Here is a 13947-nt window from a genome sequence, read left to right as displayed (position 1 = left end):
CAATAAGTCTCATGCATCAGCCATACATCAATCTGTTGTAAAGGTGTGAGTCAGGCCTTGGTTCTACCTGAGTCATCATTATAATAAAGTAACAATAATTTTACCTGAGGTCAGTGTTTGGCTACTCTCCCATCTGCATCACTACAGTATATTAAAAGTAAAAATACTTTACTTTTACAGTTTTTGGCTACTCCTCTCCCCACCAATGTGTCAATATTTTTTAAAGTAACAATTAATTAATACTTTTACTCAAGTACAGTTTTTGGCTACTCTCCCCAACCTCTGCAGGCTTGAATCTGAATCAGACCAGCAGGAAATCAGGTCACCACACACAGCTGCACATCAATCAGCTAATTAAAAGTGGGCGGGCTGGAGTTGGAAACAAGGTTTGTGACTTCTTCAGTCACAAAAAACCAAACTCTGTAAGCAGACATATCGTTTAAACCATAACAATGGGTCTCAGAGTCATACTTTTATTTGGGTTTGTGGCGTTTGTCCATGCGCACTGGTGGGAGTCTCTTTTCGATGGCACGTCGTCATCACCAAACACAATCCCACATACAGAGCCAGGAACACAGTCACAGTTCAGTGGAACAGCTCAGGTAACAGACCATCAATCACAAATATTGTTTTACTTAGCATTAACACAATGTAGCAGATCTACAATGTGTCGCAAAGAGACACATTGTTAGGTTGTAGAGCTGCTATTTTTGAATAAATGAACTAAACTTTGTATGTTTTGTAGTAATAATCTGAATCCAGTACAATAATTACCTCTGAGATGGAGTGGAATACAAGTACTATGAAGTAAGTAAATACTAGAGTAAGTTATAAGAGTAGTTATATTTCACCACTGCAATCTCATGAGTTGGATCCATCCTGGTCAGTGGTGTAACGTAACTAAGTATATTCACTCAAATTGTACTGTGCTTAAGTAACATTTTGAGGTATTTTACTTCAGTATTTCCAATTTCCAATACTTTTACTTCTACTCCACTATACAGTACATCTTGGATCCAAATATTGTACTTTTACTCCACTACGATCATTTTTAAAACTTTTAGCTACTAGTTACTCTGTATATTTTGATTATTATTACAAAACATACAGTAATCACTTCATCCCTACTGTATACACTTTGGCCATTTGAAAATGGCTTGTAGATCTGCTATTTTCAAAAGATTTTTATACATTTGAAAACTTGAAATGTACATTTTGATGACGATACTTTTACTCAATTAATAAACGTGAGTACTTTTTCCTACCACTGATCAACGGAAGGACACATTCCATCCTGGACATCCGTCGTCGGCTCCTCTGCCGAGCGGCACCGAACGAGACCCAGAAGAACCCACGGCACGGGGACAGCAGGTCAGTGATGTGCAGAGAATGTTAGTGAGGCAGGGGCTGAAAAATATCGAAAACAGAAGACCTATACAAGCTCTCAACGTGTCACAGCTGTTTTCGTATTGATGAGGCCATCACATTTGTGCAAGTGGCTATGGCCGTTTTTAGCCCAAGGAGTATTTTTCATGCAAAGCTGATGCTTGGAATGGGTTCAGAACTTCAGAATCATGAATAGTTTCTAGTTTGACATGTCACATGCTACCCCAACGTTCAACCCCTTGATTTACCATGATCCAAAATTTGTATCATTTTTAATGTTATTTGGATGACCCTAAGGATCATAAAAAAAACCTTGAACGATTACTATTGCAATTTATTTTGGGTCAAGCCTTTTAGCTTAGATTGACTGGCCTACTGGTTGGCCGCAATTTGCAACACAATTTTTTTTAAATATTGGGTTGGATCTAGAGTTGCAACACCCTCCGGTGCAACACCACCGAAATTCTGTGCCGTGATAATTGTTTCCAAGTGTTGGAGTCACTGAACAGCCGTACCACCTGTTTAGAAATTGCACATAATGCAGGAAGCAGCAGCACGATGCGTGAATGAAAACGTGTGCTTCCAAACTAAAACACTTGTGCTTCCAAACTAAAACACATATCACCTGCACATAATTTCTTGACAGAAGTTAGCTCATAAGATTTCTACGGTTTGCAGATAGAAAGAGGATAATTCAAGCTTCCCTTACAGCTGCAATGTTGGTGAGTTTAACGTTGTTTAATAGAGGGTATGCACGTGACATCATCATCAAACCCGGAAGTTATGCAGGAATGCCTACTGAGTGGCAAAAAACTACTTTCTGATTGCATTAAACAATGTTAAACAATGTTAAACTCACTTTGCATGTTGCTTTGCCACTCGATTTGCCACTCGATGTTTCATTCACTTTAAGCATGTGCATACTGCATACCCTCTATAGAGCGTTGCAATCCCGCCCCTTTCATGACGCCAGGCCCAGGAAATGATTCCCAATGCATTTTTCCCATAGACATTTGTATTAGTATTTATTTAAAGACGGTTACGCCGCGGACAAAGCCAACTCGAGTCGTGACAACTCATGACAACAAACACAATATTTTGGACCAAACAAATAATTACAAAGAAGAAAAACAACAAAAAAAGTGTTCTTTCTAATTATTTGTTCGGCCCAAAAAATGGTGTTTGTTGTCATGAGTTGTCACGACTCGAGTTGGCTTTGTCCGCGGCGTAAACGTCTTTAAATAAATACTTTTTGACATGTCTGAGGAAAATGAACGGAGAATCATTTCCTGGGCCCTGGTAGGGGGCGGGACTGCGACACTCTATACAAGCAGATCAGACATTACTATTTGGATGAATGGGCTGTCAAATGTCAATGGAGGATGTTGCAACTCTAGATTCAACCCAGTATTGAAAGTGTTCCAAATTGCCTATAGGTTGCTGGTGAGGTTTGAACAGTTGTATTTGATCGTTAGGTACGGGTGGAGTTTGAACAGCGCGTTCCAGTGCCAGCCGACAGCGTGGCTGTCCACTGTGGCGAAGCAGAGGTCACCGTAGAGGTCAAACAGAACTTTCTGGGTAAGAGCGATAAAATATTCAATCAGGAATAGTGCTGCACAATTCTTGCTCAAATGTGAATTTAGAGCACGATTTTCACACTATTCTCATTTCTTTCCAGCTTTAAACGGACAACATCAAAGTGCTTGACTTAAACCTCTCTCGCAAAAACATATAAAGAGTAACTAAAATTAATTGGACAGCCAACTAGTGCTGCACGATATTTCTTCACGATTCTTTTCGATGAATTGTGCAGCACGCTGGCATGTATAGCTACATAAGTATGTTGTACGTACTTTTGACCACTGAGTGAGAACTTTGTTTTTGTTGTTGTCCAGGCAACGGTCAGCTGATCGAGCCGTCAGACCTCACCCTGGGAGACTGCACTGCTGTGAACTCCTCCCAACACACTCTGCTGTACCGAGCCCAGCTACAGGACTGTGACAGTACTATGACTGTACGAAACTGTGTGTGTGTGTGATGCCATTTACTGTAGATGGCATGTTATTTATACAGATGTCAGCTTCGTTGTTTAGAGTCTAAACCTTAGCTTAGACCAGGGATGTCGAACTCAGTTTGGGGTGGGGGCCGCATTGGACGAAATGTGAATTATTGGTACTTTGCTACTCATTGTCACAGCTGAACCAGAGAAATTAAGGCAATCGAAGGGAGGGGGGAGCGCCTCCCCCTACATCCCTTGCTTAGAAGCAAGCACTGCTCAGCACTGGCTTAGAGGTAGTGTTGATTAACTTTTTTTGAAATCATGTCGCGGGCCGCATTGGACGTCTTCGCGAGCCGCAAAATGCCCACGGATCACCAGTTTGACACCACTGGCTTAGACTGATGCTAGGTTATTGGTTTACCTATAGTTTCTTGAGGCACTAAAGGCTACTGTCTCTCTGTATTGCTTATTAATCACTCTGGATAAGCGCATCTGCTAAACGCCGACATTTAAAATTCCCAAATTGTGTGTGTCTGTGTGCACGCGATATTTGTAGTGGTGGTGGAGTCATTGGCCAACATTAACCCATTTTGGACTGATGGAGATTTAAAAAAAGGCTTCTAAATCCTAATAGTTTTCTGAAAAAGCCATGTTTCTATGTCAGGTGGACCCCCAGAATTATCTCTATTGGGCCCCCATCTCAAAATATGTTGTTCCAGGGACCCCGCAGAAGCAAATATTTTAGTTAAAAATGTTCGCTCTGAAATATATATTCAAAGATTTGCACCATGTTCACGACTTTTCAAAAATAGCAGACCTACAAGCTCGTAGCGCGCCACTCGGTGGCGCGCTATGAGCTTGTAGATCTGCTATTTTTCAATAGCTAAAGTATAACTTAAAACACCAAAAGGGGCTCCCGCCCAAAATGGGTCAAAACAACCATAGAGACTGAAAGAAATGTTGGTTTTATATTAGAACTGACCGTTTGTGCATGTGTCCTTTGATTGGTCTGTTTTGTCAGATGACTGAAGAAACCCTCAGCTACAACTTCCGCCTGCTGTACTCCCCCACGCCCATCCATGACACCGCCATCGTCAAAACCAACCCAGCCGAGGTCGTCATTGAGTGCCACTATGACAGGTAATGACCACTCGCATACATTCTGTTCCAGGGATGTAATTATACATCGTGAGACGGTTAACATTATCGACGCATAATGTGATGATTCAAACCGATTAATTGAAATAAATACTACTAATAAAAATAGGATGCTCTTTTTAACCACTTGAAGCCTCTTGTGTATTCCTGTTTTTGCATAGAAGTGTACATCTTTATGCCTTTTTAAATGTTCTTTTGAAAATGGAGGACCCTTATTTAAACGAGTCTTAGTGCTATTTCTGGTTTTATCCCCATTCTACAAACTGTTAATACAATGTTCAATCAATCCATCAAATTGTTCCTATTCTGTGCATGAACATTCCCCCAAAATGGCTGATCTACAAGCTACGAACGAGGCCGGTTGTGAGCAGAGTTCTGCACGTGTCCAATTTTGACAACCCACACCCAGCCATCAACATTAATCCCTATAGTTCCACTGCTTCTCGACTTTAAACAACAACACGACGTTGCGACGTAGTCCCAGTTTACTTAGTGTAACGCGCCGTCGTCTGACAAGCCGCTAATGAGGCATGCTGGGTGCGTCGGCGCGTCACGGGGCCTGTCAACGTTCCTGTGTTGACGTCCTATACTAGGACAAGCTTTATCTGCGACACTCCAAACCCCTGCTACCTGTCACTCACACCCTCATGTTATGCTAGAGAGAGATTATGTATGAGTCGGGGGAGTGTCATTGTCAGGTTGCAATCAATTTATTTGTTCAGTGTGTGCATTACAGTAGAGAGTACACTATTCATTGTCCTGGTTCTATGTTGGCAGATAAAGGAACGGCAGGAATACACGTTTTCCTAATTGTGTTAAGCCCTAATATGGAGATGAGAGGTTTCGTCAGTCGGCGACCAAAGGCAGTCTGAGTGTCATCCCGCGAGGCGTCCTGTCTGGTGCGCATATCATTATCCTCTTAACGCCACGGTTCCCCCTCTCTCGCTCTCTCTCTCTCAGGAAGCAGTTAGTGAGCAGCGATGTTCTGAAGCCCACCTGGAGAGCCTACGCCTCCCACAAACTGACACAACAAGAGCTGCGCTTCTCCCTGCGTCTCATGACAGGTGTGTGTGTGTGTTTGGGGGGGGGGGGTTGTTGGTGGCTGCTACAACAAGCCAGATTTAAACCTCAGTTTACACTGCGTGCTGATTCGGTTTAATTTCCCCAGTGATATGTATAACGTAACTGTGCTGGCTGCGGTCGTCATCACAGGGGTCTATCCTACATTCGCCCCCCCCCCCCCCCCCCCGAAAAACGCCAATTTGTACATGTGGGCGCAGTGGTCGCTGTGTGTGTGTGCACGTGCCTTTTATCAGTTAACACTCTAGTTATTTTATAACTCTGGCATAAAATGCCATAGAGTTATAAAATTATAAAGTTATAAAAGAACTAGAGGGACCCATAGGGACCCGTTACATTGAACACCTAGTTACATCACTGTACAGCTACATGCAACTTTGACGTGAATTAATTCATCTAAATGAATCTAATTAATTAATATGCACCTGTGCCTGAGAGTCTATAGGCAAAGGTTATTGCTGCATGAAACACTGCGCTGAGCTTATAGATCTATACGATCTTTTGGCAAATGTTCCCATTGTTGCGAGCGAAGTGAGCACTAACTATAGAAGCTGGCCAAAACTGTCTGTGTGTCACGCTGTAACACCACCCGCCCGCCACCAGAGGGCAAAAGATTGGGAGACTGCCACAATAGCTTCGTTCGCTTCCCGCGTTTACGCGTCTTACTTGTTCCCCCAGAATAGGGATTGGTTAGGGTTGGTATAATGTATTTCTTCCGGGTGTTTTTTCCCCAGAGGACTGGCGGTCGGAGAGGACCAGCCAGGCGTACGTCATGAACGAGCTGATGTATGTGGAGGCGACGGTCCTGCAGGCCCACCATGTTCCTCTGAGGGTCTACGTGGAGAGCTGTGTGGCGGCGTTGGACGCCAGCCTCACGCCCAGCTACTCCTTCATCAACAACCACGGGTGACAAAAACAATGCATGCCTTCATAATACACAATTTACTTAAGTGGGACAGCCCATACATCCACACAGAAAAGTCCTATCTGATTGCATTAAACAACGTTAAACAATGTTAAACTCACTTTGCATGTTGCTTTGCCACTCGATTTGCCACTCAATGTGCCATTCACTTTAAGCATGCGCATACCCTCTATAGTTGTTTGTTGATTGTTTGTTGGTTCATTTTGTAAAGCGTCCTTGGGTTCATGAAAGGCGCTATATAAATTCAAGCTATTTTTATTTAAAACTTTTTACTTTACTGTTTTCCAATTTCCAGCACTTTTACTTCAGCTCCTCTACCATCTCGGAGGCAAATATTGTACTTTTACTCTACACTATTGTGCTTCAAATCCGATATTTATATTTTCATAGAACACTACAATAGTACAATATCCCAAATCACAGAAAATATCCAGTCTAATATCATGATATGAATAATAAAGGATGTCCCAATCAAGTTTTTTGCTCCCGATCTGATTCCGATCATTTGAAAATGACGTGATTGCCCCCGATTTCTGAGCCCAGGACCAGAATTAATAGCCGGCAGGGAATGCGTTAACCCATTTTGGGCAGGAACCCCTTTTGGTGTTAGCATTATGTTATGCTTTAGCTATTGAAAAATAGCAGATCTACAAGCTCATAGCGAGTGGCGCGCTATGAGCTGGTAGATCTGCTATTTTTTTTTAATCGAAGAACGACTGACATAGAAACATAGCTTTTTCAGAAAACTGTCAGGATGTAGAAGACATTTTTAGAATCTGATCTCAGGTCAAAATGGGTTGGTGATCGAAAATAGTGGAAATAGCTGATCTACAAGCTCGCGCGGCATCGCGTTGAGAGCTTTTACAAGCTCTTTTTCGCCATCCATTGTATGACGAAGTATATAGGGCGGTTAAGACGGAGTACACTGTCAGTCATAGTTGAAATAAATGAAGTGATGGCTAGATAGGAGGACGGATCAATACATTGTACATCTGCTGTTGCAAGGATGTTCATCTCTCACTATTTGTGTCAGATGTACTGTATTATTGCTCTGGTGGAACACGTCAAGGTGTGGTGGAGGTGACTGATAGTGTAGTTAAGTTGAACATTGATCGCGTATCTCTCTTCCTCTTGCCCTGTATTAAGGTGTCTGATGGATGCTAAGCTCACCGGGGCCAACTCGTACTTCTTGCCAAGGACACGGGAAGATAAACTACGCTTCCAGATAAAAACCTTCAGGTTCCCGCAGGACCCCATGAGGACAACGGTGAGTACTGTAATGCTGTGTTCGTGCGGGCAGATGCAAAGACACTCACTGGCTACCGTTAATTTTCAATGGAAGCCAGCGACATGAAGATACAAAGATACATCCGAATCCCGACGTTTGTAGCTGCTGAAAAAGCTAACGGCTACAAAACAGTTGAGCTGGTTTCAACTTCAGCTACAAAGCTACAAATACGCTACTTTGTATCTTTTGCATCTGCCAGTGTGAACACAGCATAACTGTGTGTGTGTGTGTGTGTGTGTGTGTGTGTGTGTGTGTGTGTGTGTGTGTGTGTGTGTGTGTGTGTGTGTGTGTGTGTGTGTGTGTGTGTGTGTGTGTGTGTGTGTGTGTGTGTGTGTGTGTGTGTGTGTGTGTGTGTGTGTGTGTGTGTGTGTGTGTGTGTTAGATCTACATAATCTGTCATCTGAAGGCGACAAGGGCGTCTGACCCCGTCGACGCTGAACACAAAGCCTGTTCATTTCTGACAGAGGCCAACAGGTTGGTCTGTAACGTTGCTTAAAATGAAAGGAATACTGTTTTCCTGTCAATTCTCACTGAAGCCTTGATTTCTCTGACTTTTCTTTTTGTCGCATTCCGGAGCCAATAACATTTCTTTTGACTAATTGAAATTAGTTTACAAGCTTAAAGGACCACTTCACCACTTTTCAACTTCTCTTCCTATAATTGGTCCTAACTAATGTTCATGATAAAACACCACCATTTTTTCCTACTCAGTCTGTGTCTCATAGGAGGGCTGTGGGCAGTTCAGAAACACGTCCACCAGTGACATCATCGATGGTGAATCCAAGCTAATATAAACGGCAGGCTTTCTTTTCCTGAAAAGTTGCAATGCAAAAGTTGAAGCCACGATAATACAAATCTAAATATATTTTTAAACAAATCTTGTTTAAAAAAAAATCTGCCTAATGATGATGTCACTGGTGGACGGGTGTCCGAACTGCCCAAAGCCCTCCTATGAGACACAGACTGAGTAGGAAAAAATGGTGGTGTTTTATCATGAACATTAGTGAGGACCAATTATATGAAGAGATGTTGAAAAGTGGTGAAGTGGTCCTTTAACGAGACCAAAACTATATATTTAAAACATTATCTTTGATCCTGGCAGGCCTCTCGGTGATTACACTGTGAGAGTTGTTTTGGAGTTTATATTTTATATATTTTCTTTCCACTATACCGGCGTAGTGGATGCCGCAAATATAAAATTATTGCCTCAGGAACAAAAAGTAAAGAATCTCCATGAATTCAAGGCTTCATGGGGTGAGTAATTTTTGGGGTCAAGTATTCCTTTACACAATGATGGTGTAACACAGGTAGTATGTTATTCCTATGCCTCATATTGTACGCGTTTCGGCTATGCAGCCTTCATCAGAGCATAGGCTGCATAGCCGAAACGCGTAAGCGTTCCTTTTTGGTGTGTGCCAATAAAGAAATGGAAATGTGAGTACTTTGTCCGCCGTTTGTTTAATTTTTGGATGTGCTACGTACCTTTTTGGATTTTTTTTAAATTCCTATTTTTTGATGTATAATGGATTTGGGTTTGGCACTCCACTGAAAACCATTGCTGATGCACAACCTCTTTTTCTCATTTATTTAGCTTCATAGTTACTGTTACAGCATAATGTGATTCTCTTACGTCCATCGTGTAATATCCCCTTGCTACCGGAATTACGTGGGTGTGGGTGTGGTTACCTGTCTGTGGAGGGAGATTTAGTTTTTGTTCATTCATTGTGATTGTGACGCTCGCTGGCTTTGGTGTGGACCTACGTTCCTCTGCACCGAAGCTAGAGCGCAGTGAAAAGATTGCAATAATTAATCATTGCCATTCTGACAAGTAAAGAAGATAATTGGATATCCCTCGTCCTGAATATTCCTTCCTCCTGCACGTAGACGTTATTCCTTCTTGACGTCTCACAATAGTTTGGATGAGTTTCCAACAGCCGGCCCACAATAGTTTGGATGAGTTTCCAACAGCCGGCCCACAATAGTTTGGATGAGTTTCCAACAGCCGGCCCACAATGCAATGTATCGGACAGGTTTTAAATGCATAATAATAAGTATGATGATGGTGGTGATGATGTCGCCAGGTGGGTGGCATCAGGCGGAGACAACGAGGTGTGCACGTGTTGTGAGACGTCATCCTGCAGCGAGCACAGAGCTACCAGAAGCGTGGCTGAACACACAGGTTAGTGTTTTTCTTGTGGCTTTCGCCTTTATTTTCTATGGAGGGATAGACTGTAGGCTGACAGGAAATGGGGGAGAGATGGGGGGGGGGGGGGGGGGGTTGACATGCAGTAAAGGCCATCGGGATCGGGAGTCGAACCCATGGCACACTGCCAGACTGGATTACCAGCCAACGTGCCTGGACCGCTGAGCCATGGCCCAGGCCCTATTTGTCATTTCTGTTGTGGGTCCAGGTTCTCATTGGGAAGGGGATGTCTCTCTCGGACCAATCGTGGTCCAGGAGAACCTACGCTATGAGGAGGAGATGGAGAGGGGACACATGGTGGTGCAGGAGGACGTGGTGACTGAGGTGGTGACCGTGGTGATGGAGGAGACGTTTTCTGAAGCTTCTCCACAGCAAGCTACTCTGCTCCAGACGAACGGTGCTCCGACCCTTCCAGGTAAACTGACCCACTGACTCCATAGACACAGTGGTTTCAACCTTCATTTCAAGGACCCCCAGGTTGAAGGGATTTCTATCTCTAACATACACCCCGTTTTCACATGGCCAAAGTGCAGGAAGTATGGAAATCTTGGAATTGCATGTGTGAAAAACATTTTACAGCAAGCTTCTTAGTATTTTTCTCGGAATGTAGGCCTACTGCCGTAATATTCTTTCCCCTGTAGTGAAAACGCTAGAAATCAACCTAGTACTGTGATGGCACATTTCTGCCTAATCTAATTTTGCAGAATGTTTGCCTATTTTCAATTAAAGTTCTATTTTTGCAATGTTTGTTTTCGCCAGTTTTCATGACATTTTGCCTGCTATGACATTGCTATAATAGGACCCCTAGGGTTGATGTGGTTCAGAATCATTTACAAAGTCAATCATTCAGTTTCATAATTCCTGCTAGAGGCATCATGTAACCCAGACAACAATAAATAAATAAAGCTGCCGGCTGGCAGTACAGCAACATTTCCCTCTGTAATTCCACTAAGTTGATTAAGTACACGAGGATAATGTTCCCCCGGAGACTTTAATGTAGATAAGATCGTTTAATTGTCCAAGCATGTCTCTTGAAAACATATGAATAGCTTCACAAACTATTCTGAGTTACACTTCCTTAAATTATTTATTTTTAAGGGGAAAAAACATCTTTTGTACACAGTCTGCGCTAACTTTGATTCGCACTGCGTTCATGTTGGCACTGACAAAGTGACAGGCTACGAGCCATTTTCAGTGGAAGCCAGTGACATGAAGATGCAAAGTGACGCCTGACACTTGTCACTGCGTGAAAAGCGACAAAAGCTAAAAAAATATATATAATAAAAAAGAGGCTTCAAGTTTTTACAGTGATGACACAGCGAATCCTCAATCATGTTTTTTTTTTGTTGCACCATTTTCTCCCCTGATCTCTCACAAGCACATTCTTGCCGTCAGCCAGTTCCCAGTTCTACTCGAGCCTTTTCATTTATATTTTTCTCACGCTTGACATCAACAAGGGCTTTATATATATATACCAAAAAACAACATTTGCTTTTGAGCAACACTCCCAACTGCGACTTGGTGACAGTTCAACTGACCACGTTTGGTTGTTTTGAAGCCTTTGTCACTGCTAGCGTAGCCTAGCCATATATAAAAATAGATGTGGTGTCGGCACATTATACACGTCTGCAATTATCGGTAGCTGTGGTAGTACAACACCGTATACTTCATACAGCAGTTTAGGTAGCAAGCATATTAATACAATTACTGTACATGTGTTGTGGGTCCAGGTTCTCATTGGGAAGGGGATGTCTCTCTCGGGCCCATCGTGGTCCAGGAGAACCTACGCTATGAGGAGATGGAGAGGGTACCCATGGTGCAGGAGGACGTGGTGACTGAGGTGGTGATGGAGAAGACGTTTTCTGAAGCTTCTCCACAGCAAGCTACTCTGCTCCAGGCGAACGGTGCTCCGACCCTTCCAGGTAAACTGACCAACTCCACTGACTCCATAGACACAGTGGCTTTCAACCTTCATTTCAAGGACCCCCAGGTTGATGGGATTTCTATACCTCTATCATACACCCCGTTTTCACATGGCCAAAGTGCAGGAAGTATAGTGAAAAACATTTTACAGCAAGCCTACTAGTATTTTTCCCGGAATGTACTGACGAAATATTCATTCCCCGGTAGTGAAAACGCTATAAATCAACCTAGTACTGGACTGGGATAGCAAATCTGTGCATTTGCGAGCTTGACAGTGCAGACACGCATGTCCCCCCCGGTCTCAGATCCAGCAAACCTTTGCTGTCAAGTCTGGATATTAAAACTTGTCAGTTGTGTTTATAATATCACCAGTTAATCTATGTAATTTGAAATGTGAGTTTGCTCGCGGCTTGCTGCCCAATGCGTGTTGCGAGGCCCAGTTAAAGGGGTGGGCGGCCCCGGGCAGGTGTTTACCATGCAGCGGCACGATTTATTATTTTGTCTGAATATTAAAAAAAAAAAACTGTTGGTATGAAAGGAAAGTTTGAGTTCGTTTCTGCAAACAGCAAGTGGGTGCTCTGCGTTAACTTCACTTTATCTCATATCCTGTGATCTTAGCTTTGTCCTGGGTAGAAATAATCCCATGGAAGTGATATGTTTTACAATTCCTCATTGTCTGAGCAAGTTTTGGTCAGTGAGAGGGGTACAGTACATGGTACCAGCGACATGGTCTCTGTTCATCGATACTGACAGCGCGCAGTCAAATTCCCATAGTAACCTGACACTGCACGTGTTACAGCCGAATGTATACTTGCAAAGTATTAGTTGAGCTAAGGTCTTGGGAGCTTTACATTATATATACAAATAGATGTGGTGTAGAGGGAATAAGAGCCAAAGGTCAAGTTGATGGAAGTATTGAGGGTTTAACTGGGTATAATATGCAACATAATTAGTATGCACTATGTAGTGGGGTTTCCCTGCTTCATCTCTCTCTCGGCTAGGGGGGCCTAAAACAACGCTGAAGACCCCCTATAACATTGTGTTCTCCTGCTCCTCCACAGTGGTGCTGGGTGGAGTGGGTGCTGCGTTGGGTGTGGTGGCGCTGGTCTTTATTGGCGCCGTCCTTCACCGCAGGCGAGCTGAATGCGGCGGACTCGCTGTGTGTACCTGACCAGCACAATGAAGTGCACCTCGGACCAGCCCAACAGTGATTATTTTGTATGTCTGTCTTAATAAATCTGTGAAGAATGATAACATACACAGTAAAGTCTTCAGCGTTCATTCTTCCATTCCTTATCCAACCCCCCCACTCCCCCCTGGGTCATGTCTAACTCTGAGTGTACAAATGTAACACATGGGGGTCCATTTGTCACTTACTTTCTTAGGTACTCGAGTGTGTACAAATGTAGCTAAAAATGGACCCTTAACAGCAATGGTTCAGAAACTGTGGGTCCCAAATGGTTTTGGGGTTCCCCACTCCCCAGATGATTAGCCTAATGTGCAATATTGTTTTCTCCCTCAACAGTAAACAAACCAACATACAGTATAAGTTTATACAGGGTATCTGCACATTTCTTTTCACAGTTCCAATTTAAGAAATTTGAAGACCTTTTGAATACCGTAAAAATGTTAAGACCATTATTATGTCAAAAGTAAGCAATAAACTATTATTTAAAAAAAGTCAAACATTGGCCAAATTGTAACATGTTACTATCTGCGAGGCGTTGTGAGCTTAGTTTGGCTATTTTCGCAACATTTATCGGTGGCCTCAACTCCTACCATTGAAGCCACCGGTGTTCTGCTGCTGTTGATGCACTCTGTTTTATGAAGTCCTGAGTCAACACATCCATTTACCAGGAGGTTTTAGAGCACTTTGTGCTTCCGTACAGTGGCAAGCTTTATGGACATGCTGATTTCCTTTTCCATGCAGCACTTGGCACCTGACCACAGTGCCAAAATTGCTAGTAACTGGTGTACGTAATACG

The 13947-nt window shown here is 43.0% G+C and overlaps 1 protein-coding gene across 4 annotated transcripts; it reads left to right on the top strand.

Moving 5' to 3' along the window:
* The first annotated feature begins 336 nt into the window (after positions 1-336).
* Positions 337-13220, top strand: LOC306917082 (zona pellucida sperm-binding protein 3-like). 4 transcript variants are annotated; one of them, XM_079495207.1, is made up of 13 exons: positions 337-602; positions 1282-1371; positions 2862-2964; positions 3282-3400; positions 4407-4525; positions 5504-5607; positions 6358-6529; positions 7695-7815; positions 8219-8310; positions 9918-10015; positions 10248-10366; positions 11895-11961; positions 13024-13220. In XM_079495207.1, exons 1-13 carry the CDS (start codon positions 453-455, stop codon positions 13131-13133), a joined length of 1464 nt encoding a protein of 487 aa, XP_079351333.1. In that variant the 5' UTR covers positions 337-452; the 3' UTR covers positions 13134-13220. The 4 variants fall into 4 exon arrangements, with proteins under 4 accessions (XP_079351333.1, XP_079351334.1, XP_079351332.1 ...); XM_079495208.1 differs by lacking the exon at positions 13024-13220 and adding an exon at positions 12930-12988; XM_079495206.1 differs by lacking the exon at positions 13024-13220 and adding an exon at positions 12930-12988 and having other exon boundaries at positions 338-602; positions 10248-10454; positions 11770-11961.
* The last annotated feature ends 727 nt before the right edge of the window (positions 13221-13947 follow it).

This window comes from Electrona antarctica (assembly GCF_951216825.1).
Source record: "Electrona antarctica genome assembly, chromosome: 24".
In the NCBI taxonomy this organism is placed as follows: Eukaryota; Metazoa; Chordata; class Actinopteri; order Myctophiformes; family Myctophidae; genus Electrona; species Electrona antarctica.
The sequence above is the reverse complement of the archived record's forward strand: the minus strand, read 5'-3'. Positions and strand labels throughout refer to the sequence as shown.